The 24,636-nt window shown below is 27.2% G+C and overlaps 1 protein-coding gene and 1 long non-coding RNA gene across 5 annotated transcripts in view; one reads left to right on the plus strand and one right to left on the minus strand.

The window, feature by feature from the left end:
- LOC107451513 (LIM domain-binding protein 2) overlaps window positions 1-7,108 on the plus strand; it is a 207,347-nt gene extending 200,239 nt beyond the window's left edge. For all 4 annotated transcript variants that reach the window (XM_043041484.2, XM_043041483.2, XM_043041486.2 and 1 more), the window contains one exon: window positions 293-7,108. In XM_043041484.2, coding sequence (XP_042897418.1) covers window positions 293-625 — 333 coding nt within the window. In that variant the 3' untranslated portion in view covers window positions 626-7,108. The remainder of the gene's footprint in view (window positions 1-292) is intronic.
- Window positions 442-24,636, minus strand: part of LOC122269268 (uncharacterized) — a 76,785-nt gene continuing 52,590 nt past the window's right edge. The window contains exons 2-3 of the long non-coding RNA XR_006225089.2: window positions 20,784-20,896; window positions 442-578 (exon numbers count right to left, since the gene is read on the minus strand). This is a non-coding gene — a long non-coding RNA (uncharacterized lncRNA). The remainder of the gene's footprint in view (window positions 579-20,783; window positions 20,897-24,636) is intronic.

The raw sequence follows: 24,636 nt of genomic DNA on the forward strand, positions 1-24,636 counted from the left end.
AATTTTAAAACATACTTTATTTTATTAATCTTTTTTCTCTCCTGATTTATGTATGACTCATCAACATAGTAGTAGCAATCATTAAGTTATTAGATTTCAATCTAGAAGAACAAGATGAATTTTTATTATTTATTTTACCTTGTATATAAATTGTAAAGAATTTGCCAGGCATTGCGACACACAATTAAAATTAATATTGCATGCCCTCGTTTCAAAAATTTGACATTGAAAGCATAAAATCAGATTGTTAGCCATTATTTTAAATGCATAAATTGTAATACTTATATTTCAGGATGTTATGGTTGTCGGGGAGCCATCATTAATGGGAGGTGAATTTGGTGATGAAGATGAGAGGCTCATTACAAGACTAGAAAACACTCAATATGATGCCTCTGCCGCTGCTGCGGCGGCAGCAAATGGTTTAGAAGAAAGTGAAGATTTTGCCACAAATCCTATAACTTCTGCTCCAAGTACTACCGTGGGGCCTCCTCCATCAACAACTTGGTCAGGTCCTCCATCATCTGGTGCACCTTCAACAGAACGCCCCCCTGTTACAGCCCCATCCACAAGCTCTCAACCTGCAAGCCAGGAGGAGAAAAAACAGTCACCTAATTTAAGCCAGTAATCTTTAGTAATTGCAGTTGTTAATTTTCTGTGACTGAGTTATTGTATCCATTAAAACTGATTGTACAAGTTGAGAAAAATATTCAGTACTAATACTGTGAAATATAACCACACAGCCAAAGTTCCTATGTTAATATCCCATTTAATTTTTAATTCATTTTAGTGTTTTTCTCATATTTATATAAAGAATCTAATGTTTTGCTTTGAGATCTTAAATTATACTTCTACATGTTATGTTTTATTTTTCAGCTATATGTGAAGTTGTTGGGCTCTTTGATGATTTCTTTTTAATCATGATCAAGTTGGTTTAAAAAAAAAAAAGTAGAGTTTATTTCCTTGTTAATTAAATGCCAACATTAAAAGTTCTTTCATATCTTTGTAAAGTAGCACTATTCTTTTCTGAAGTATTAATTTCCTTCGTTTTAAAGACCATTTTGTTATTATTTTAATTGACTCAGAAACATTTTAAGTATTTTAACTATTGTTCCAAATAATTAGATCTCTTTTTCTTTTTTATCTCTTAAACCATATACAACATTAGTCTCATTATCAAATTTCTCATTATGAGCAGAAAAATCCATAATAGGTATCTATATTATTGATGAAAAAAATAAATTTAATAATTAAAATATTTAAACCAAAAGTTGAATAGACTAAAATTGTTGCTGTTAATTGTAAATTAATGTATTTTAAAATACTCATCATTGCATTGACATACTTATTGTTATGTTATAATATTAATGCAATTACAAAACTTGCTGTGTTTTAGCTGAATTACATATGAAACATGATAACTTTATTTATTTGATTAGTAATTAAGTCAGTAGTTAAAAAAAAAATTTTTTTTTCCAAAACAAATTTCTAATTTTAGTTATATATTATTTTGATAATAGTCTGATTGTCTATATTAATTCAATATACAAGAACCTTTGCTTGAAATATATAAATAATTTCTGTGCAAAATAATCTGAAAACTATGCTTAGAATAAAATTTTATCACTAAGAACCTTATTAAAAAATTTTGTCTGTTTACCCATACATAAAATTAATTCTCAAGAGTTCAGTTACTTACCAAGACTGAAATCTTGAATGAGTAAGAGAGCAATGAGTCATTCAACCATGAGGATTATATGAAACTAGTATCAAGATTTTTTGGGTTGGTTAACTGGATGTTCAGCCTGGATACAAATTAATGATTATTAATCTAGACTTAAAATGCTATAGCAATGGGGATAAACAATGCCTTATCAGCACACTGGGTTTTAGTTGACTAATTTTTAAAGGCAATTTTAAAAATTAGTCAACATTAAGTCAAAATTAATCTTTCTACTTTCTTATCAAGTAACATAAGAGAATTGTACTTAATCTTACAGAAAGGTCATCAGTTTCAACTTCGTATAAAATCAGGACTAATTCTGGAGAGTTAAAAAATTTTTGAATTGCTTATATGATACCTTTACATAAAATAATTTTTTCTCAAACTTGAATAAACTCAGTTTCACTACAGCCCATGAAAGGCTAAGGCCAGCTTTCTGTTTTCATTCCAGTTTTCTTGACTTTGGCTCTGGGGTGCAGAAGCAGATATTCTAATTGGGTGATCTGTTAAATTTGGAATCTTCAGTGTATAGTCCCCAAGCATGCTTGGTACTCATTTTATCGACCCAATATCTCAAACCCAGGTTAAAGTAAAAATAATTTATAGTGGGGCTGCATGTGGTAGATTAAAAGGTGGTAGAAGTATATTAAAAAACTCTTTGATATATTTTAAGCAAAGCTTCCAAGTGTACAATATTTAATATGAAGCATTAACACTATCTTGGTACAATACTCAAAGTTAATTTTTCGTTTATGTCTTTACCAAATTTCCTCCTTTTTTTTGTCCCAATAATATGGTGCAAATATGTACTGAATATAATTCTTAGTAATTTTTTTTTAGTATTAACACATGATAAAGGGCAAATGAATGAGAACTTACATTTCATCACCATGTAACTTTTGTTACCTCATTTACAGCATTTTCTCTTTCTGCAATTATTTTGTGATGTATAAAAAACAAACCAATCACTTGTAAAATATATCCATATCATACAAAGATTTAGATTGATTTATATGGTAAAGTGATATGTAGACTAGAGGTTGTATGGTTACACTCAACACTTAACTCCTAATTTTTTTCCTTACATAAACACATATTTTCAAAGTGCATAAAAGTAAGTCAGCCATGAAACAAAAGTATTTTTTGAAAGCATTATTTTATGTGCATTCTGCCCTCATTAACCCCTTTTTTTATCTTGTGTTATTTCTAGATCTAGACGTTTCTTTTACTGTGTTTTTTTTTCAAAAGCAACATTGTTATCTTACTTTTTTTATTACCCGTGAAAGGTTATAAGTCTGAGTTTTTAACTTAAGCTTCAACGAATTTAATACTGTTCTAGTATTGATAATGAGAACATATTGAAATTTTAAATATTTTTATTTTAAACTTTTTCGTATGTGTGTGTTGAGATATTCACAGCTCATTTGTAAAGCTAGGTATTTCATCTCCTTCAAACTTGTGATACTTATATTAAAACATTGTAAATAGAATTAAAAAATAAAAACAATTAAAATTGTAACAGAGATAAATATTGTAAAGGATGTTATTCTGTATTTTTCGGCATATATGAATGTGGTTTCAATTTTATTGTTGCATGCTGAATTTCTGTCATTCTCAGAAGGCGCAATCAAAAGTTAATTAATTCTTGAGAATATATGTTTATTTCATTTGTATCTTTGTTATTTATTCATATCTGGAATATCTTCCATGTCAGTAAACTGTTTTTCGTCGAGTAAAAATGTAGAATTTTCTTTTCTAAATTTATGATTGATAGTTCAATTATTTTTTTGCAAACAATATTTAAAAGGATAGAATATTGAAGGTTTTATTTATAAATCTTTATTTAAAATTATCACAAAAATTGTTAACACTTCCAAAATTAGAGTAGGATATTTAAATCTATTCTGGAAAGTTTTTTTTCTTTTTTTTAAAAAAGAATGTGTGATTAAGTGTCAATTTACTTTTGTCTTTATGATAATGGAATAGTATATACAGGAAAGATATATTAGAGAAATATTGAATCTATTTTTATTTGAATTATTCATTAAAATTCATTTATTTTTTTTTTTTTACTCCATTGCTTTTTCTAAGGAAATAAAGATTTTGCACTTCTAATTTAGTGACATGTTTTCTTACGGTTCTCTCTTTCTTTCTGTAAAAATCTTCTAAAACTTCTTTCACTTTCTTTACTGAATAAACGGTCTGTTAAAGAAAAGCTTTTTAACCCATTATTGAAATTTTAAACAAATTGTGCATAGTAATTCAAAATTTCTGTTCAAAAATTTGAATTAAAAATGTCATTCAATCAGAATTGAAAAATAATAAATCATTATTCTTATAAATAAAATCCCTGGTGCTATGTTCTGCACTTAAAAATGTTTCTTTTTCTGTAATGTAAATTATGAATCGATAAAAATTAGATGTCAATGAGGCAAAAAAAAAAATTTCTTTTTGTACTTAATTATTAGGAAAGCATGATATTTTTTATTTAAGATCCTTTTTCCTTTTTTTTCTTTTAAGCTTGTGCCAAATGTATCTTTAAACTTTTAAATTTTTTTTTTGCATTTAATAAATCATAATGAAATATTTTTAGTTAATTTTATTTGAATATTTATAAACTTTCTCTTATGCAAAATTACATGCATTTAAATTTGCTTTGATTATTACTTTTTTTATTTATTTGAAACTTAGTTTTAAATTCACCTTAGATCTTGTAAATGTTATGATGCATTTTTGTTAAAGTAAACCCACCATTCACCTTAATTCTATATCATGATTTTAATGCAAACAATATTATTGTCAATGAATATTGTGTAACTTATTAGTGTAACTGTTTGAAATTTAATTTTTAGGATATTACTGCTTAAATAAATTTCTTCTTTCATTGCATGCTTTTTTATTTTTATAATGTAGCTTTTATTGTTTTTTTTTTTTAAAAAAAATAGAGCTGATTTATAAATTAGTGTTTTCTGATTACTTTTATTAATGCTATCTGGCAGTTTAATATGTATCATAAGGTTTTTTTTAAAACTAAACAAGAACAGACAAAGCACTGTGAGCACTTAAATTTTTTTAAGCGTAACTTGTTTATTCACTTTCTATATAACATCTAGTGACCACTAAATGATAAGGTAAAAATGTTTTAACATTTCAAATGCCTATTTTAATTTTTACCTAAATTTCAGGAAGAATTCAGATTTTCAGAATTGCAACCACATTGTAGTGTTTATAAGCAATGTGTCATACTACACTTTTTAATAACAAATTTTTCTTTGCATTTGAAATACAGTAAACTCCTGATTATTGACTGACAGATTATCTTCATGTTGTGTTTAGAACAAATCTTTGAATGAAATGCTTCTATAATTAAGATTTTTAACACTATTAGGATTTTGTCAGTGTAAAGTTTTATCCATGAAATATTGTCTAGGAGATTCTGTTCCACCATATTTAATAAGCAAGATTTTTTTTGTGATATCTTGATGGATATCCACATTGCTTTCTTTTATCTATCTATATATATTTTCATTTATAAAATGTTTTTAAGCCACCAAATACTTTGAATATAGAGGTGTTTTGGAATAATTAATTATATAAAGGCACAACATAGTATTTAGCTGATTGTGCCACTTCTTTTCATGGATAATTAGGAGTTAACTGTAAAGATTAATAGTTACAACTCTGCTCTTAAGTAACATATCTTGTGTCATTCAGCAGAAAATAGTTCAAAAGTGTATTTTGCAATTCATTTTTGAAAAAAAAGTGTTGAGAGTTAACATTTGCTATCAGTTCTTTTCAGCAGACCTGATAATCCTTTTTAATTAACCTTCTAGGAAATGAATTTTTTTGCCATTTATTTGTAAAGGGTACTTCTGTAACATAGCTGTCGTTTTTTGCGCTTCCTGTTTAATATTCTTTGTAGTGGTAGTGATATAACAACTGCATTTACAATTGTGAGCAGGAATTATTTTAACTTTGCAAACATATTACATTTCTTAAAGAATATTACTAGAAATTTTTTATTTATTTAAATTCTTCATGTGTAGTGGTGGTCAAAATCATTATAAATCAACTTTGTTAAACTGAGATAAAACTATGTATTAAAGTATAAATTTTTTTATCACTTTAATTAGAAAAAATCTCCCTACCAAATCGGGTGATTCGGTTATGCTGTAATATCTACATTTTTAATATAAAGAATAATTTTGTTTATATTTCTCATAGAATTGATAATAGAAGTATTAAAATGAGTCAAATGGCCTTATAACAAACTAATAATCTTAATTCAATTAAAGTAAATAATTTTGATAACCAATGTACAAAAATGATTTTAAAACTTTCTTTTTTTATTCTAATTTCAATGAATTCATTAATTGTTGTTAATAATTAAAAAAAAGGAATCATTCACTTAGTTATGAGATGGAAAAAAACATTGTTTAGAATTTCTTTTAGAGTTTTTATTTATTTTCTTCCCTTTCTTTTAGTCATATTTTATGTATAAATTCATTTTAAATTGTGCAATAAAATGTAATGTAAAAAGAATAAAAAAATGAAACAAAACAATGATATTTCAATTTTAGTAAATTAATATATACATATAAATATTATATATTTAAACATTGCATATCATTGTTTTTATGTGCTTTTAAAGTCTTATAAATTGTTTTATTTTTTACCAAAGTATTATTTATAATTTAGGTTATCTGTTTGATAAAATATTTAGTTTTATGTTATTTTTATTTTTTTTATATGAACATGCTTTAAAATGATGTGTTTTGTTTTAGTGTAAATTTTTCTTTTCTTTTACTTTATGTGCATTTTTCTAGGATAGAAGGGATATGGCCTGAACAGCTCGTTAATTATCAAAATTTATATAAGAAGCAATTTTGTATAATTGCTTAAGTACTAAGTCATGTGATTCAAATGATTATTTTCTAAATATATTAAAGTTTACAAAATTAAAACTACTAGTGAGTTTATGTATGAATGAAAAAAAAAGTATCCGACTAATTGTTATTTTATCTGTCTGGTTATTTCATTAGAGTGAGAATACTTTTTAGTATGTTATTTCTCAAAATGAAATTTACCCCTGTTGAGTGAATGCTTTATAAACATTCCAGATTTGCTTGTGAAACCTTCCCTTTTGTATTTTCATGCATGTAGAATTTTCATTGCACTTTGCCAGTTCTGTTATGTTTTTATGCAAAAATTCTGTACAGTTTCTGTATATTATCACACTCTGGTTATTATTTTTGTAAAAGGAATTTTTGTATTTTCTACATGAATTCCATAAAATAGCCTTGAGTGTAAAATTATGTGTACCTCATTGGCTATTTTTGATACATGTGTGAATGATCAATCAATAAAATAAAAATGCATTTAATATGCTCTCATGTTGTCTAATTTATTATATGAAACATACAGTAGAATCCTAGTTACCACCCTTCTTTGCCTAAATAATCAAATTTATGTAATTAAAGATGGCAGAAACCAGTTTGCTCCAAGGCAAACCAGTTTCATTGCTGGATTCAACTTCATTTTGTCAATTCATATGAGGGAAATTCATTCAAGAGCATTTCTTCAGAATAAGGGTGAAAAAAGCAGTAACAAAAACATGTGATTATAAATAATTCAAAAAGGGTGTGTGCAAAATCTGATTTGATGAATCATACCTGATCATTAAATTTGGTAGGTTTAAATACTCTGTTAAGAAATTACATTCTAAAATTTGAGAAGCCCAAAAATTTATAAAATGCCCGAAATTTTTTTAAATGTTCAGATTAACACTTTGTTCTCCTTATTTTTTTCAACTATTATTTCTCTTGGTCCAGAATGAATGCTCAATCTGAAAATTTCTATGGAATCTTGATTATCTATCTGAAAATGCCCCAATATTCTGTTTTTAAGACAGCGAGGATTCTTTTTATTTTGTGAATTTTTCTTAAAATCACTTTTTTTTAAATGAATAAATAAAAGGAAAGGATTTAATAAGAATTTTAATAGGATTTTTATATACCACAAATATCGTAAATGTTTTCTTTTTACAAGATTTATATCGATTAGTTTAAAAACTTTTATAAAGACTAAAAATATTTATATATATTTACCAGGTTATACTAAGTTAGGTCGAAAATCAAATAGATGCCAAATCAATATTAAATTAAAAGTTCAAATTATCAATAAAGTAAATAATAAAAATTATTTCAGTGTTATGGGGTTAAAATATAAGTAAGAAGTATTTGCTTTTGAATTAAGTTTTAAATTTCTTTACTGCTAAAAATATTTTCAGCTAAATGTACACCTATTGGCACATTATTTTTAATGAAACAAAAGTATTTTTTATTGAAAAATACTTTATAAAGAAACTGAAGTATTTTTTATTGAAATATATACAGAAATTTAGGCGGGCTTGAATAGATTTTACTATGCCAGACAAAAAATGCATAACGTCAAACTGTTTCAACGGTGTTATAAACTAAGTCTAACTCAAAAGGAAAAAAATATTTGGAATAGAAGGCAATCCTCATGAGGACTAAGTTGCAAAAATTTTATCATACTTTACGATTACTATCGTAATCAAGATAAGCTATCTTATTTTAGGATTATTATTTATGAGTATTTTTACAAGTAATCAAGCAAGAGTATTTTTACAAGTAATGAGTATTTTTACAATTTAGAAATGCGGGTTCTGTTGGGGGGGGGGGGTTAAGGGTCAGNGGGGGGGGGGGGTGGGTTAAGGGTCAGACTGGCCATAGACCTAAAAAGGTGATCACCCCATGGGCCTAGCCAAAGTGGGGGGCATTCCTTAAAGGTTCGGCGCTCTGACTCCATGCCCTTTTGAAAGAGAAAAAAAAAAGCATTTTACAAAAATCAATATGGTTTTAAAACATGCTTTCTTGTAATTTGTTTTATTCTTAGCACTATGAATAAAATATTTATTTAGAATTTTATTTAATGAATACGTAAGTGCAACACAATTTAAAGAATTAAGGAAGCTGCATCTTCAACTTAATGAATGTGCATAAAATTCTGAGTTTACAAACTTTTGAGAGTGCAAACCGGGCCCTACCTACAAAATTTTGAGATTAAGGGACCAAATCAGCCTCTCACTAAAAATAGGAAAAAAAGAAAGGTAACGATACTTCTACTCAAAATTATACTTCATCTTCGCAATGATGAATTGTGAAACATAGATATACATTAATATTGTGGCATATTGTGCATTAAATTCTGAGTAACAAACCTCTGGTCTTAAAAACCAGGCTCCACCAACAAAATGTTTGAAACCAAGAGGCCTTTAAAAATTAACTCCGCCTTTCCTAAAAATTTAAGAAGAAACAATTCTACCTAAAATGATACTTAAACTTTGCAATAAAGAATTATGAAACAAAGACATACTTAATAATGCGGCATTATAATGTGTATTTTAAATTCTGAGCTAACAAGTTTTGGTTGTATGAACCTTCCTTTAAAATGTATGAAACCAAGGGGATATTTAAAGTCACCCCCTCCCTAAAACAGGTCGAATGAAAAATACTTCTACTCAAAATGATACTCTGGGAAAGATATTGTGGCAATAATATTTATTTCTGTTTAACATTTTGATGGCTATTATTAATTTCCGCTTTATATTTTAATATTAAACAGAAAAAAAGTTAAATATATAAAATTTATGCAGCATTTATCAAGACTAATTTAAGAAAAATTGATGAGCTTAAACTCCTTGGAAAAAAAATTACTTCATTCACAGCTAATTTTGCGTAATTCATTGGCGTGAGCACAGCACAAGTTGGATGATCCCCCTGCTCCGATGTATTTTTTAAAAAACAAATTTTAAAGTTAACAGATTTTATAATCTTTAGTTAAATTGGTAAAAATCTAAGCAATAAAATATTTTATAGTTCTTCCTATTTAAATCTTTTTTCATTTGTTCGTTTTGGCCAACGTCAAGGTAATAAACGCCTTTTTTAAAGAGGAAGGGAAAGAAGAAAAAAAAGGAAATTGAGCAATTGTCTCTTTTCTCGGAATTCAGGACCCCCTGGAAATTGTTTAACTGATCAGATCTAATTTCAAAAACTTTTAAGTCAAACTTGAATGGAAAAAGGACTCAAGAAAGGTCTCAACATTTTTTTTGGTTCCACAGATTTATTTTCTTTTTTCTGGGCTCAAAGATGTATTATTGTTAAAATAATTAAGACTCCGGTGCAGTTAAAAGTTGCATTTGAGTTGTAAACAGTTTTTAAGCTGTTTCATCTAAAACTGTGAAAAAGTGTTTTGTTAATTTCTGTAACATCTCGAAATAAGGAAATAAGTAATATCTCATAACAATGTATGCCTTTCAATACTTTTTGCTGATGCGGAAGATCATTCGTTTGATTGTCTATAGTTTTTTTAAAAATTGTTTTCACATATTAGTTCTTAAAAGTTGAAATGCACATCTCAGTGGAATATTTGTGACAAACATTTATGTTTCCGGAATTTCAATATTGATTGAGTAAAAGCAAAACGTGCTAAGAAATTTCTTGGATTACACTAGTTTATACGACGTTCGCCGCTCGCAGTCTAGAGCAGAGAAAAAATAAAATATATTTTTAGAAACAGAACAAACTAGTTTCCTGTCAAATATTTTATTGATAATAATTAAATTAAGGTCTAAGAAAACTAATTTTTTAAAATGTTTTTTTTTTACAATAAATTCTAAAATAAACTATGTGGACTAAAAAGTACGTGCTTTAAAATTAAATATAAAATATTTAGCCCATTAAAAACATATCTTATCATTGAATTATCTTATAATTTTTGCAAATCAAGTTACTAAGAGATATCAATTAAGCTTTTTTTAAAATTTCCTAAAAATTGAGGACATTTCATTCTTTCAAGGGGCCCCTAATTCAAGTGCCCCCCTTGGGCCGAAACTCCCAGTCCAACTCTGCAATGGTCGTAACTTTAAATTAAATTTGCATGCTGTTTATATACAAAATGCTTTCCAAATATATGTAATGCAAGTACTTATATATATGTTAGGAAATTTAAGCTTATATTTACATCACTTTTTGTTAACTCCTGATTTTAATAGACAATTCCTTAGGAAAAACACACATAGCACAAAAGTAGTTATAGCATTTAGCAGACTCCCATAAATGTGGGAGCTTCTGAGGCCATATGATAAATCAGCCATTGGTAATGATATTTATAATCATATTTTGTCCTGAAAGAAGTTTAAAAGAGAAATCGATGCAAAAAATAACACAAAGTAAATTTATTTCGATTTTGTCTTTTATTAATAATTTTCATAAGTTTGTGTTTTTATCAATAAATTTAATTCCGAACTTTGTTAAACTACAGCGGAACAGAAGAATTAGTATTTAAACTTTTTATAAAACTGTACACAATCAAAATCATAAACTTACATTTTTCATTTCATTAATAGAGGACGCCACTGTTGATTTTGTAGAATACGTATTTTTAAAAATATTTTAGAAAATAAAGTTTAAATCTGTGTACTCTTTAATAAAGAAAAAAATAAAGGAATATTCCAGTGGAGGTGTAAGCTTGAATTATAAATATATATTAAACACTATATAGATAAAAAAACACGAATATTAATAATTAAGTCAAATTAGATTTTTATTTGAGAAGGAGGAGAAAGAAAATATAGATTTTCCTTTTCTTACTGAAGAATAAGTACAATTCAAGCATAAAATTTTCTTTTAAAATTTTTATTTTGTTTAAACTTAAATTCGCGTTTTATCAAACAGCTGCAGTTAATAATTCAGTCAGTCACAATAAATAAAAATATAGCAAATAAAAATAAAACAAATAAAAATATAATAAATAAATTTCATTTGCAAAGAGTTTCGTAGATATTAATCCTTTAATAGTAATCCGTTGCTATTCAAAACAAAATAAAAAAAGTTTTAAGGTAGAGCTAATATAATTTTTGGACACATGTAAAATAAGAGTAAGCTTTGAGGGTTTGTTATATCATACCTGTGCAAAGATAGATTTTCAGCAGTTGGTGTTGGAGTAAATATCGATTGAAAATAAATATCAAAAAAATAATGAGAGTAGTTACATTAAGTTTTATACCACAATTTGAACAGATATGTAAAGAGCAGATAGCTTAACTACATCACACTAAAATAATTCCCAATACTATTCCCAATAATTTCCCAATGAATAAAGGAGTGTGGATGGTAAATTTCTCTTTATTTATATTTCCTTTTAACCTTATTAGTAGAGCCCGGATTTTGATGACCTAAAAAATCTCAATTAATGCCCTTAAAAAGTGCAAAAAATGCCCTTACAAACTGCAAAAAATGCCCTTACAAACTGCAAAAAATGCCCTTACAAACTGCAAAAAATGCCCTTAAAATGCGAAAATTGCGCTAAAAATGCCTTTGACATGACTTAAATAGAAGTAAAAATATTGAACTAAAGCAATGTTTCAAAAATATAAAGCAATGCAATACTTGTTCTACGTTCATTAAAGTTTGAAAAATATGTTTTATATCCTAAAATAGCAAAAAAAAAGGAAAATATATTGACTCCAAAACATTTTCATTTTGTATAGAAACTTAAAAGAATATAACAACTTCCATCTCATAATATTACTAAATATCAGAATTACAGTGGATTATTAATTTTTTTTTTAATATTTTGAAATGTAAACGAGCGTCTCTTGTCTGAAAACAAATTTTTATACCAGGAGAATCTTCTTTCAACATCTACTGATGTTATTGGTGCGTACTTGAAAAGGACGGTCACACTTACTGACAATTCTTCTTCAATTTGAAAAGATGTTGCTTCACCTTTTAATATCCTAGAGATTTTCTTCATTGTTTGGAAGCCAGTGTAATAATAAAAAATGATAAAAACTAGAAAAAAATTAACAAAAAATTCAAAAAATGCTTTAAAATGCAAAATATGCCCCAAAATTTAAAGAAAATGCCCTATAAATCTCAAAAAATGCTCCAAAGGACAAAAAATGTCCAAAAATGCAAAAAATGCAAATGTCATCAAAATCCGGGCCGTACTTATTAGTAATACTTTCTTATTTACGAGTTGTATTAGCCATTTTTATAGTCTAATTATACAGAAAACATGCATTATGGCATTATGTGTATCTGTATACTATAAATACTTCAGACAAATATAAGACTAAGGTGTCGTGAAAATTCAAAATATTTTTATAATCTCGTAAGGGTACCATGCCTTTGAAAAGGTTGGTCATAATTATTTCATGTTAACCGGATTTCATCTTATCCGATACATTATGAAAACAATTTATTACTTATTATTAATATATATTATATACTACATTAATGTATGTAAACAATACAAATTGAAATAATCCTAAAACTTGTACCTATTTTATTTTAATAATTTTATTTATCTGCCCATTTGCTGCTCCGAACAAAGGGAGAAAATGGAAATAGCATTCCTCAAATAGCACTTTATTCACCTGCGTATTATCTGTGCTGTGTCCTTTCATGTTAAGTGGTAATCAGTTTGAAAATTTCATGTTAAGCATGTCAAATACAATAATAATTGATTGCTGACTTACGGACCAAGCATGTGTTTCACAAAGCGATATTTCACGTTGATTTTGCACCAATGAGGTTCGACCGAAGAATTGAGACTTCGAATGTAGTTTCGAGGAACGAATATGTAGTTTCGAAGAACCTAAACTCATAAATGCGATGAAGTAACTTTTTTTACTTATTTTTAATTGGTGTATAAGAAATAATAAATTTTAATTTTTGGCATTTGTAGTATACTGTAAAATAATTTTATTGTGCGTTTCTCCATATTTTGGTCATGCAACAAAATCCGTCAGACTCTAATAAAATATTTATATGCTAAAAAACTGTCCAAAATTTACTTAAATCGAATTATTTACCTTTTTTTATAATTTGTCATTGTAATTAACATCTCTGATTTACGAATGTAAATACAATTACAATTTTATCTTAACAAGAGACTAAAGGCATACAAACTGAAAAAAAAACTAAAATTTTTTTAAGTGATAACTTAGTACCAAAAATATTTCAATATATACGATGAGCCTCTGGAGGATAAAGCATTAGGTTGTTCGGAAAATAATTTCATATTTTGACAGCTGGTATAGCACGGCTAGCTTCTGAAAATGTGCGATTGATTCTGCACGGTAGTTTTTGCTGGATGGCCTTTCAAATATGGTAAGGGCAAAATGGAATTTTTGGCATATTTTATAGTAGGAAAAGTAAAAATGCTGCTTAAGCAAGAAAAAAAAAATCCTATTTATGTGGAAAAGATGTATTTGCTGTAAGCGAGAGTCAAAACTAGTTTGCAAAATTTCGATTAAAATGCACCACTCCAATTTAAGTCTATGAAGACACAATAAAGGCATTAATTGATGCAAATCGGCGAATAAGAGCTTGTGAGAGAGCTGAGACATTAAATTCATGAAATTCATCAATTCATGATCATTTGAAAAGCCTAAGGTTTAAATCTCAAAGCTCGACGTATGGATTCATGTTCTTACAGAAAGAAATTTGTGCCTTCCCGTTGACGTTTGTCATTTGCATCTCAAACTGGCCATTTTTGAAGTGCATCATCGCTGGAGACGAGAACTGGGTAGCCTACAACAATGTCCCGGTCTCTTCAAAATTTCTTAGATGATAAGACCTTTACTTCAATTAAGGAGGTCAAAAATGACCTGAATCAGACTTTTGCCAACAAAAAACAAAAATTTTATGCTCATGTAATCATGCTACAGCCAGAAAGATAGCAAAACGTATTGGACTATAATTGACAATATACAATTCAATAAAACATTTATTAATGATAAGAAAATCTCCTTTCATTTTCATAAAACAAAGGAAATAAATTACTTTCCGAACAGCCCAATAGAACACGAAACTCATGCAAATTACTTTTTACTAATATATAATTTCATTTTAAGAATACCAAGGGTATAATGTAACTTTTGCACTAAGTGCTATTGAATCTAGAAAATGAATGCCGCATTCACTTTCAAATCGATCCATTGTTGAGCAGAAAACATTTAGGGAAATAACTTTTATGCGAATTGAGTTTGCAATAGTGTGTCAAGGCGGCGGCTTTCGTGATTTTGTTTAGTATTAATTGGAGGAAGGAAAATAGAAAATAAAAGTGATGAAGAAATGATGCTTTCTGTTTTACTAACCTTCACCTTGTAAACATGCTTGGACAGAACTGAAAGAAGTTCAATAATAAACAACCAGACCATGAAGGACATTAAATAAGATAGCTTTCTTCTGTATGAACTATGAGTTTATGGAATGAGAAAAAAAAAACAGAAAACGGTTAACTGAACTATATTTCAAGTCAAAATTTTATGCTAAGTGTAATTTCGGATTTAATATTGTTAGTTCACGTTTTATAATCGTTAAATCAGATATTTATATTTACATTTAGGGAGGGAACCTTTTTATTGAAATCTTACTATCAATTGAATTAAAATATTATTCAACTTTCTGCTTTATTTTAGCCATTTTCAAGCTTTTTTTAATTACTTTCATTTACCTAATTGTGAATATTTTTCGCTAAAATAGTCACTTTGTGTATTTTTAGGTGATAATTCAAACCGCAAAAAATAAATTGAAATTAACAAATTAATTATTTCATTCAAAGAAAGCAAAAACTATGAACAAGTTGAAGCTTATTGAAAGTATACTACATTGGCTGGATTGATGAAAGTTTGAGTATAATCTATTAACTAATTGGTAAATAATAATTAAATGAACTATTCCGTTCACGTTTTTCACTTCAGCTTACGTAGCACAAAGTATTACCCTCCTTTTGAACCTTAATGATTTTTGATGTAGTGTTCGAATTGTTACGTATGATCAGATCTAATTTTCATGGTTCGAGTGGTTCATCGCAAATGAGCTGCTATTTTTCTTGCTTCAGAAAATATTTTAAGTTACGAAATCGGACACAAAAATGTACTTTCTCTGAATATACTCTTTTTAAGACTGATTGGATTAATGACTCTCAAATTAAGGGGATTAACTACAATTTGGAAAATATCATTCCGATTACTAATGCAGGAAAGCTGCCGAAAAAGTTTTTGTTTCTTTAGTATGATTTAGTGTATTTTGTCTTACTATAGGAAAAATTTAAGAGAACTTAAAATTTTTTTGAAAACAATTGTAAAATTTGTTTATCTTAAGATACAAATGTTAAAAAATAATTTCTTAGACTAAAGTATAAAACAACGTGAGCAAAGCACAAATCAAGTACAAAAATGGACATAATTTAATAATGGTTTTCTAGACTAGCTGTTCGTAAAAGGTGTTCTATAAAGGGGAAGGATGACTGAGGCTCCGAGAGTTAAAATATTTTTAATCAGTAATAATAATATTTATATCCAACCAATGATCCCTTATTTGATATTTCGCTTCGTATAAAAACTTCTTTATATAAAATGTGAATAAAACGTAGCAAAATTTAAAATATATATTTTTAAATAACAATATATTGAATAAATTATGAAAAGAGTGTATATTTATAAAAGTTTCATAAATATTTCCAATCAAACTTTTCAATTCAAAATAAAATAACTAAATTCATGAATAAAGAATAAAATTTTTCCAATAACTATTCTTATCGTATATAACAGTTCCTTTTTAAAAACCATAATTCAGCTTTATTTTATTTATTTTCAGTACTGTACACTGCAAAAAATAGTTCATAATATTGAATATTAACTCATAATATTATATTGAATATCTACACATTAAATAGTTTCAAAATAAAAAGTATCGTCCTTTTCTTTTTTGGTTAGTATATTCGTAGCTGCTAAGGAACTTCTTTTTTTACGATGCAGGGAGTTCCGCTAAAAGAAGCTGGATCATTTAAGGTTCCATAGCAAAATTACTCTCTAATCAATAAAATTGCATTTCAGTACATAGTAATCCGATCATTAGACTAAAAGTTATTTAAGTGTTTCCTTATTTTTTTTTTCGTACTGTGCGCAAAAGAAAAAAAGCAGAAATAATGAAGAAAAGCATTTTTTTTTTGGTTTACATAATTATTTGTTTAAAAATTTTGTTGGCGCAAATCAAGAAAGTCATCGTATAAAATAATTGATACAAGAAATTATAATTATCCCAGTTTAAATATGCATGAGAATTATGACGCATTTTATATCATGCAGTCTTAAACACTGATTTTTAAAACAACTTATACAATAAAATTATTTTCATCGTTGAAATAAATATAAACGCAAAAATGTTCACTTATTTTTAAATATATGCATTTCTTTTTCTATTAACGCATTACAAAGGCAAAAAAAGTTGTTTATTGTTATGACTGTTTTTTCTCTCCTTTTAAATCCGTTTTGTTGAGAGCTGTTATGTTAGGAATACAAATTAACTTCATAATTAACTTCAAAACATTTACAAGATTTTAACTTTATAACACTTTGTTTTTGCAGTTGTAAACTTGTTGGTAAGGTAATATAAAAAAATTGTGAGCCATAAATTCTAATTAAGTGCATAAAAATATTGTTCATATGCATAATAGTTATATATTCGTCTCCCTCAGAATGTGAACTAGGTTAAGCGGTTAAATGCGTCTCGTTGTCAATTTGACAGATCTTCATTTGCGTAATCTCTAAAAATAGATATTACAGTTTGCTTCATTATTTTTACGCTTTTATTTTCAAGGTTACTGGTTGTTGGTGGTCAAATTTACTGAGAGAGGATAGTCAATACGTATGAAATGTTATATCACCGTTTATAATGAAGAATAACTAAAATGACAATATAGGCCATTTTAGGGCTATTTTCAAAAATGGCTATTTTTATGTTTCGTGTGTACATTTTTATTGCACGCATTTTCATTTATATTTATGCATACAATTATTTAAGTTTGCACAGTGCTCAAAATAAAATCGGAACACCTATAACTTTTGATCTAGTGATCGGATTTTCTTGTGTTCTAAGACGAAATCCTAATGGTTCCAGAGTCTAAACTTAAATAAGGCGCAATTATTTGGTGTAAATGATATTTTAAAATTACAAAATTTGACACTTTAAAAAAAAAAAAGAAGAAAAAACGAAATTTTGTTTACGGCGGTCTAACATTTTTGACCGTCATAGTATGTAGGGGGGTGTAGTCGCAATCTGGAAAATATTGACCCAATTGATTAGCAGAAACTCCAACAACTACTACGGATTCTCAGTAGTTTCGAATAATTTTTTTCAGTTGAAGTGAACTAGAGCAGAATTTTTCAAACCTAACATATATATTTTTAAAAAAAAATATTAGAACTTAAAAACTTAAACATTCGTTAATATGATTCGTTATATGTATCTGTTAAGAAGCCTTGTTAACGACGATATTAGACTTTTGAGCCTTATGAAATGTAGGGGGATGTAGCCGTAATCTGGAAAATATAGATTCAACGGATTAGCAGAAACTCCAACAACTACTACGGATTCTCTGAAGTTTCGAATAATTTTTTTCAGTTGCAGTGAACTAGAGCGGAATTTTTCAAACCTAAAAAAAAATATTAGAACTTAAAAACTTAAACATTCGTTAATATGATTCGTTACATGTATCTGTTAAGAAGCCTTGTTAACGACGATATTAGATTTTTGAGCCTTATGAAATGTAGGGGGATGTAGCCGTAATCTGGAAAATATAGATTCAACGGATTAGCAGAAACTCCAACAACGGATTCGGAAAATAAGTTGGAGTATAATGTAGATTAACCCTCGATATAACGGATTCTCCGTGTTACTGCTGTTTATCCGTAGTTTCGAATAATTTTTTTCAGTGTTAAGGAAGTAAAGTTTAATTTTTTGAGACAAGCAGATAATTCTTAAAAAATTATTAGAACTTAAGAACTTCAGCATTCATTTATAAGTTTTAATATATGCATCTGTTTAAAGTTATTGTGTTTAGTGTAAGACAAAATTCATTTAGTTCTAATTTATTATATTGAAAATATACTATCCTTGCTACCATTAGGAAAAATCTCCTTCTGGAACTACGGAGAAACCGTAGTAGTTGGAGTCTCTGGATTAGTCAAAAAAGCAGTCGTAAGTTTGGACCTTTTATTATTAATTATTTTCTCGTTTTGTATATTCTCCTATGTCTTTGTAACTATTTATGTGAAAAAAAAAGTCCATATAATTATAAAACATACATTATATATCAAACATAAATTTTTTTTTATTTGATTTAGCGTTTAAGCGATTAAGAATTTTATTGATTGAAATTGATTAAGCTCGCCTTTGTAACAGCTTTTTATCGATTTAGTTAAGAAATAAAACGTATTTCCATAAAGCTTTAACAAACTGTCACTCTTTATAAAAAAAAATTCCGAGTTTCAATTGCTTTGTAGTAACTTAAATGCCACAGAGTGACCTATTTTGCATCTCTTCATCTGACATTTATCAAACTTGTTTAAAGTAACTTCCTGTTTCTACAGTTTTTCTTAGTTGTCTTTAAAGCTCTTTTATCTTCTTTATTACATAGTAATTTCGTACAATCAAAGTAAATGGGAAACGAGATTATGTTGTATAATCATGTGATATAAAAAAATAAAAAGTTGCAACTATTACCTCTGAAAACATTTTCAATGGGAGTCAAAATAAAATGTGAGTTACAATTAATAGGAAATTCGTGTTTAAGAAATAATTGGAAGTGTAGTATAGAAAGAAATGTAAGTCTAACAAGGAAGAAGCAATCTTTTTCGTTTTTTTTTAATAAACTAAGAATTACTTCAGACTTTTAATGAAGTTGTCTTTTATAATTCAATTTTATATTTTTTACATATATTTCAGTAAATCACATTTTCAAATTTTCTATGGTTCACGTCCTGCTTTGTATTTTAAAATTCGCACACTAAATTTCGCATTCATTTTTCACATTGATTATGTCTGAAATAGATGTTTAATTGATGTGTGTTTTTTAAGTAATGTAAAGTGTGCAAAAAAGTCATATCTTGATTATCTTTTGACTTTATGATCACATATTTTCATTAATATAGATTGAGTCTTAATGGTTCAAAGGAGGTATATTTCCTTAAATATTCTAACTAAGATATGATTATTAAGTAAATTATAAAATCATAAAAAGAATGGGTTTTTCTCAAAAATTATATTTTTCGACGGTTCTCAAGCGTAAATTGGAAAATATGTTTATAATAGTAAAGAGGTAGAAAATTTAGATTCCTTAATGCTATTTTTACCTTTTGCGTTCTCTATATCTTTTAAACTAATTACGGAAATTTCAAGATTCTTTGCTTACAATTATGTTTAACAGGACATTTTTATGCAAAAACACTTTTATATTAATTATTTCATAAGGATTAAAAATTTGGAAAATAGGAAAATATGCCCACAAACGTTAAGAGGTAGAGAATTTGGGTTCTCTAAATGCTAATTTTACTTTTTGCGTAGTTCTCTATATCTTTTAAACTGATTGTGGGGTTTAAAAGATTCTTGCCTATAATTCGTTTAATCGGCAATTTCCATGCAACAACCTCTTTTTATTAATTTTTCAATGATCAATTTTTTTTAATGACAAGGGGGATCAATATTAGGGAAATTTAAAATTTAATTTTATATAGCATCAATATTGCATTTACTTACACTCAGAAAACAAAAACAAATTTGTCCTCACATGTCTTTTAAAAATTTCTTTGTCTTATAAGTGGGGTTCAAAATTGCAAGGTAACAGAGAGGTCAATCGCGTGCAAAGGGAAGGGGCGCAAAGAAACAATGGCCCTAGGCAGTCAAGGGGTAATCTAATCGACGACCAAGGACACTAAAACTTTAAAATTTAATTATTTTTAATAAACTAATTTTTTAATGCATGTTTGGTACAAGCAAGTGGGAAATGAATTGAATGGGATCTTCAAACAAATTTTATATTAGAGTCGTAAGTCATTCAAAATTTTAAAAAATTTTTGTTTCAAATAATAAATTTTTTACCATAGAATAATTTTTGCTAATTTTAATATAAATATGAATTTAAAAAAATAGGAGTTGATTACAAAAAATATCTATATATATTTTCTCACCTTTTTCCATTTGCCCCCTTTAGCTCATTACACATTTTTTCGGGACACCTAATTCTAATTGAGGAGTTTCTTTCGGACATCCTTACACTTCTGCATGTCAGATTCTTTTTCCTCTACAAAAGTAATTTAAAATTAATGAAAAAAAAGTGAGTTTTCAGGTTAATTAGAATCAACCATGTAGTTTCAAATGCTAATTTTTTTTTCTCAAAACATTTTGAAAACATTTTTTTTTCAAAATTTGAAACTTCATGGTTTATTCTAGGTAAATTAGAACTCACTTTTCTCTATACTGTAAATTGTCAAGATCAAAGGAAGGGAAACAGAATTTGTCATGAAAAGTTTTTTCCCCGTTGTAGCGTTCTCATAAGGCAGGAAATTTATTTGACGTTGATAAAAATAAAATGTTCGGAATGCCTAGAAGATTTGGGGAATAAGACACTCCTTTTGACATTGGCATCTCCAGTTTGCTTTCACTTAAGCTTATAGCGAAGGCTCATTTAGGTTAATATTAAAATGGTATAACATACCTGTTATTATTTCTAATGACACTTGGACAAGCCAAGCTCGCCAGACATCGGCTTCGCGAATTAAGTCAGGAATGTTCACTTTTGCTTGACAAGAGAGCACCGCAAAGGTGAAAGTACGTATTGACCTAAAATTCCACGGATAGATGGCAGCACCAATCATTCGTAAGGTCACTTCCTGAACTTAGACATAGATTTGAAGGGGAAGTGACCAACCACAGGACTTTCGATTCCACAGATTTTACGAGCACGTATACCGCATATACTCGGTATGAATTTTTAACGATAACTGTGCAATTTCCTTAAAATGATGAAATTTTTGCTTGCCACTTTCAGCACATGCACGCACAAGGATTTAAACCGGCACAGTGAGAAACAAAATTTGCAATGTTTATTAGTTTAATGTTTTTTTTATTTACTATTATGTTAACGTCATCTTAAACAGTCTCAACAATATTACATAATTATATAATATATATTAATATTATGGAAGAAGTTTTCATCGAAATATAATTGGGGTGAAAAATTTGAAATGGTGTTGGAAACATGCTTTTTAACATGAAGAAAGGTACAGAACACGCTCTGACAAGAACGAAGATGGAAGACCCAGTAATTTGATTGCTGCAACCTGTTTTTTTTTTTTTTTTTTTTTTTTTTTTTTTTTTTTTTTTTTTTTTTTTGTCTATTCTGTTTGTCTTCCATTATTTGCATTGCCATTATTCGTGTTGAAAATACCGTTCCAACTCCATTTTATTTTATTTTATTCTATTTTTTTTTCTACTGTGAGCACAAAAAGCAAGGAAAAAAGTGGTTGAAAACTTTGAAATTCTTTCTGTAACCGTATGAGAGTATGATAATCTTTTTTAATACTATTCTTTATAAGCGCATCTTATAATACCTTTGAAGAAAATCTTATTTCCTTTTCTTGAACGATATGCTCACTGGGGGTTCAAATGTAGTACATTTTGCTACCTAAATACTTTCAAGTACTTAAAATTTTTCATATACTACTTTAATATAAATGAAAAAAAGTTTGCATATACTATCTAAATTTGTATAAACGTTCCCCAAATTTTTTATATATGTACTATTTAAATTTGTATAAACGTTCCCAAACTTTTTCATATATGTACTATTTAAATTTGTATAAACGTTCCCAAAATTTTTCAAATACTATCTAAATTTGTATAAATGTTCCGAAAAGTTTTCAAATACTATCTAAATGTGTATAAACGTTCCGAAAATTTTTCAAATACTATCTAAATGTTACATTTTCAAGATGACATCATAGAAAATTTCTTGATAGGATATAGAAATTCTGTGTTTTGGGGATATATATATATATATAAAAAAAAACACTTTTAAAATCTTAACAAGATGATTTGAGCAACTGTAGCAACTGAAACAAATGGGAAGCTTTCGAAAATTCTAAGGGCAAAAAAACTACGCTGTGTATTGGAATGAAATCTTGTTTATTTTAAAGTTGATCATTAAAGATTGCTAAAATATTTTTAATTTTTGATCTTAAAAGAGTTTATTATCAATAAAGCTCCTTTTGGTGGATGCTGTCACAAAAATAAAAATGCCTGCTTGAAATTTAACCAAAGAAAAATAACATTGATAAAATCATTTTATCCTATAGGATTGTTGTTATCAAAATAGTGACTATTTAAAAAAGGCGATAATATCAAGACTTGTCTAAAGTAACTAAAATAGTAAAGCATTAAGCAATAACATGATTCTTAAGTTTTTGGTAAAAATATTAAAAATGATGTTTTTAACAATTAATTAAATATAAAACAATAGAATTTTTTCCGCATTATTTGTTTCCGGAGAGGTTAGTGACTTGTTTGGAATCAGTTCCTCGTATTTTGTTGAGAGAATTAGCTCGATTGTTATTAACAATGACACTGTCAATTTTTCACCGCTTCATGAACTGAAAACAATACTTGGTATTTTGAGAATGTAGCTATTTAAAAGTAACTCTAATTTATATTAAAGAACGCTGAAAATTATTTCGAAATTCGAACTTTCTACTTTTTCTGCTTGGTTGGTTGATAGGAAAAAGAAACTATTTTAAATAATGAGATTGTGAAATTAACTTACTAAAAAGGGTCAAGTGAATAGGTAACATGAATTCCATATTTCAGTTGTAGTCAAAAGTTTTTTAGTCTTTTAATTCATAAAATGTTGAACCATTTTTTATTTTCAATAGAAAATATTAAGTAATTTTATATATATTTATTTATGAAATTTATTTATGCCCATATTTATATTTATACCCATATATATCCATATATACTCATATCTACTCATATATACCACTTATATGTACCCATATTTATGAAACAAAATCAATACTTAATAAGGTATCTAAATTTTTGAAATGACGTAATTGTAAGACATTGTTAATGCAATTCCAACGATACGTTTTTCAATGCTAATCTTTACGTCCCGTGGTGTAAGAAAATGAATTAAAATATTTATTACAATTTCATCAAAATATTTATTAAATTTTTATATTTCACTGCACCTTTTTATCTCAAACTGCTGCAAAATTGAAGCCTTAACAGTAAGAATAATAGAGTAGAATAATTATTTAAATCAGAAACATATTAGAATAATAACTTTTCTCTGATGAAAAGAATTGAGAGTAAAAAGGGAGTGTTAAGAATAAATAATTAATGCGGAAGTATTAATTATATATTTTTAATGCCAAATTTAAGGAATTTGGCTATTAATCTCAAAAATTAGCTCTAATTTTATATTGAATTATTTTTCCATGTATTGTAAATAAATAATACTCATAAGAAATGGAGTTCTTAACTGTGTATGGGCATCGGTTTTTAGCGGAATGAAGAATTTTTGAAAAACTTAATACACTTCAAAATTTCTTTATGAGAAATCCATAAAAAGTAGGAAATATAGTATTATATACTGAATAAAAGTAAAAAAATAATTATTCAGAAATATTTTAGCTTTCAATCAGTAAAAACCATTTTCCTTTAAAAAAAGTTATAAAATTTTTTAAATATATAATAAATGTAGAAGTTCATGAAATTTTTTTACTAAATTTTTAAATAATCTAACGTGCTGTGGTTTCAAACAACTAAGACTTCGATAAATTATGTATTTTCCATCTTTCGTGTCTGTTCTTTAGAAGGATTTATAGTTTTTTTTCCTTTTTTTTTTTGGTCAAAAAATCTTGATAGAAATATACTTAAAAAAAATCAAATAATGCTTATTTTTTGGTCAAAAATAACAAATTAGTTTCAGATTTATTTTAAATTTGCTTTTCTAACTTGTTTTTCATATAAGTTTCATTTTAT

Source organism: Parasteatoda tepidariorum, chromosome X1, assembly GCF_043381705.1.
Source record: "Parasteatoda tepidariorum isolate YZ-2023 chromosome X1, CAS_Ptep_4.0, whole genome shotgun sequence".
Lineage (NCBI taxonomy): Eukaryota > Metazoa > Arthropoda > Arachnida > Araneae > Theridiidae > Parasteatoda > Parasteatoda tepidariorum.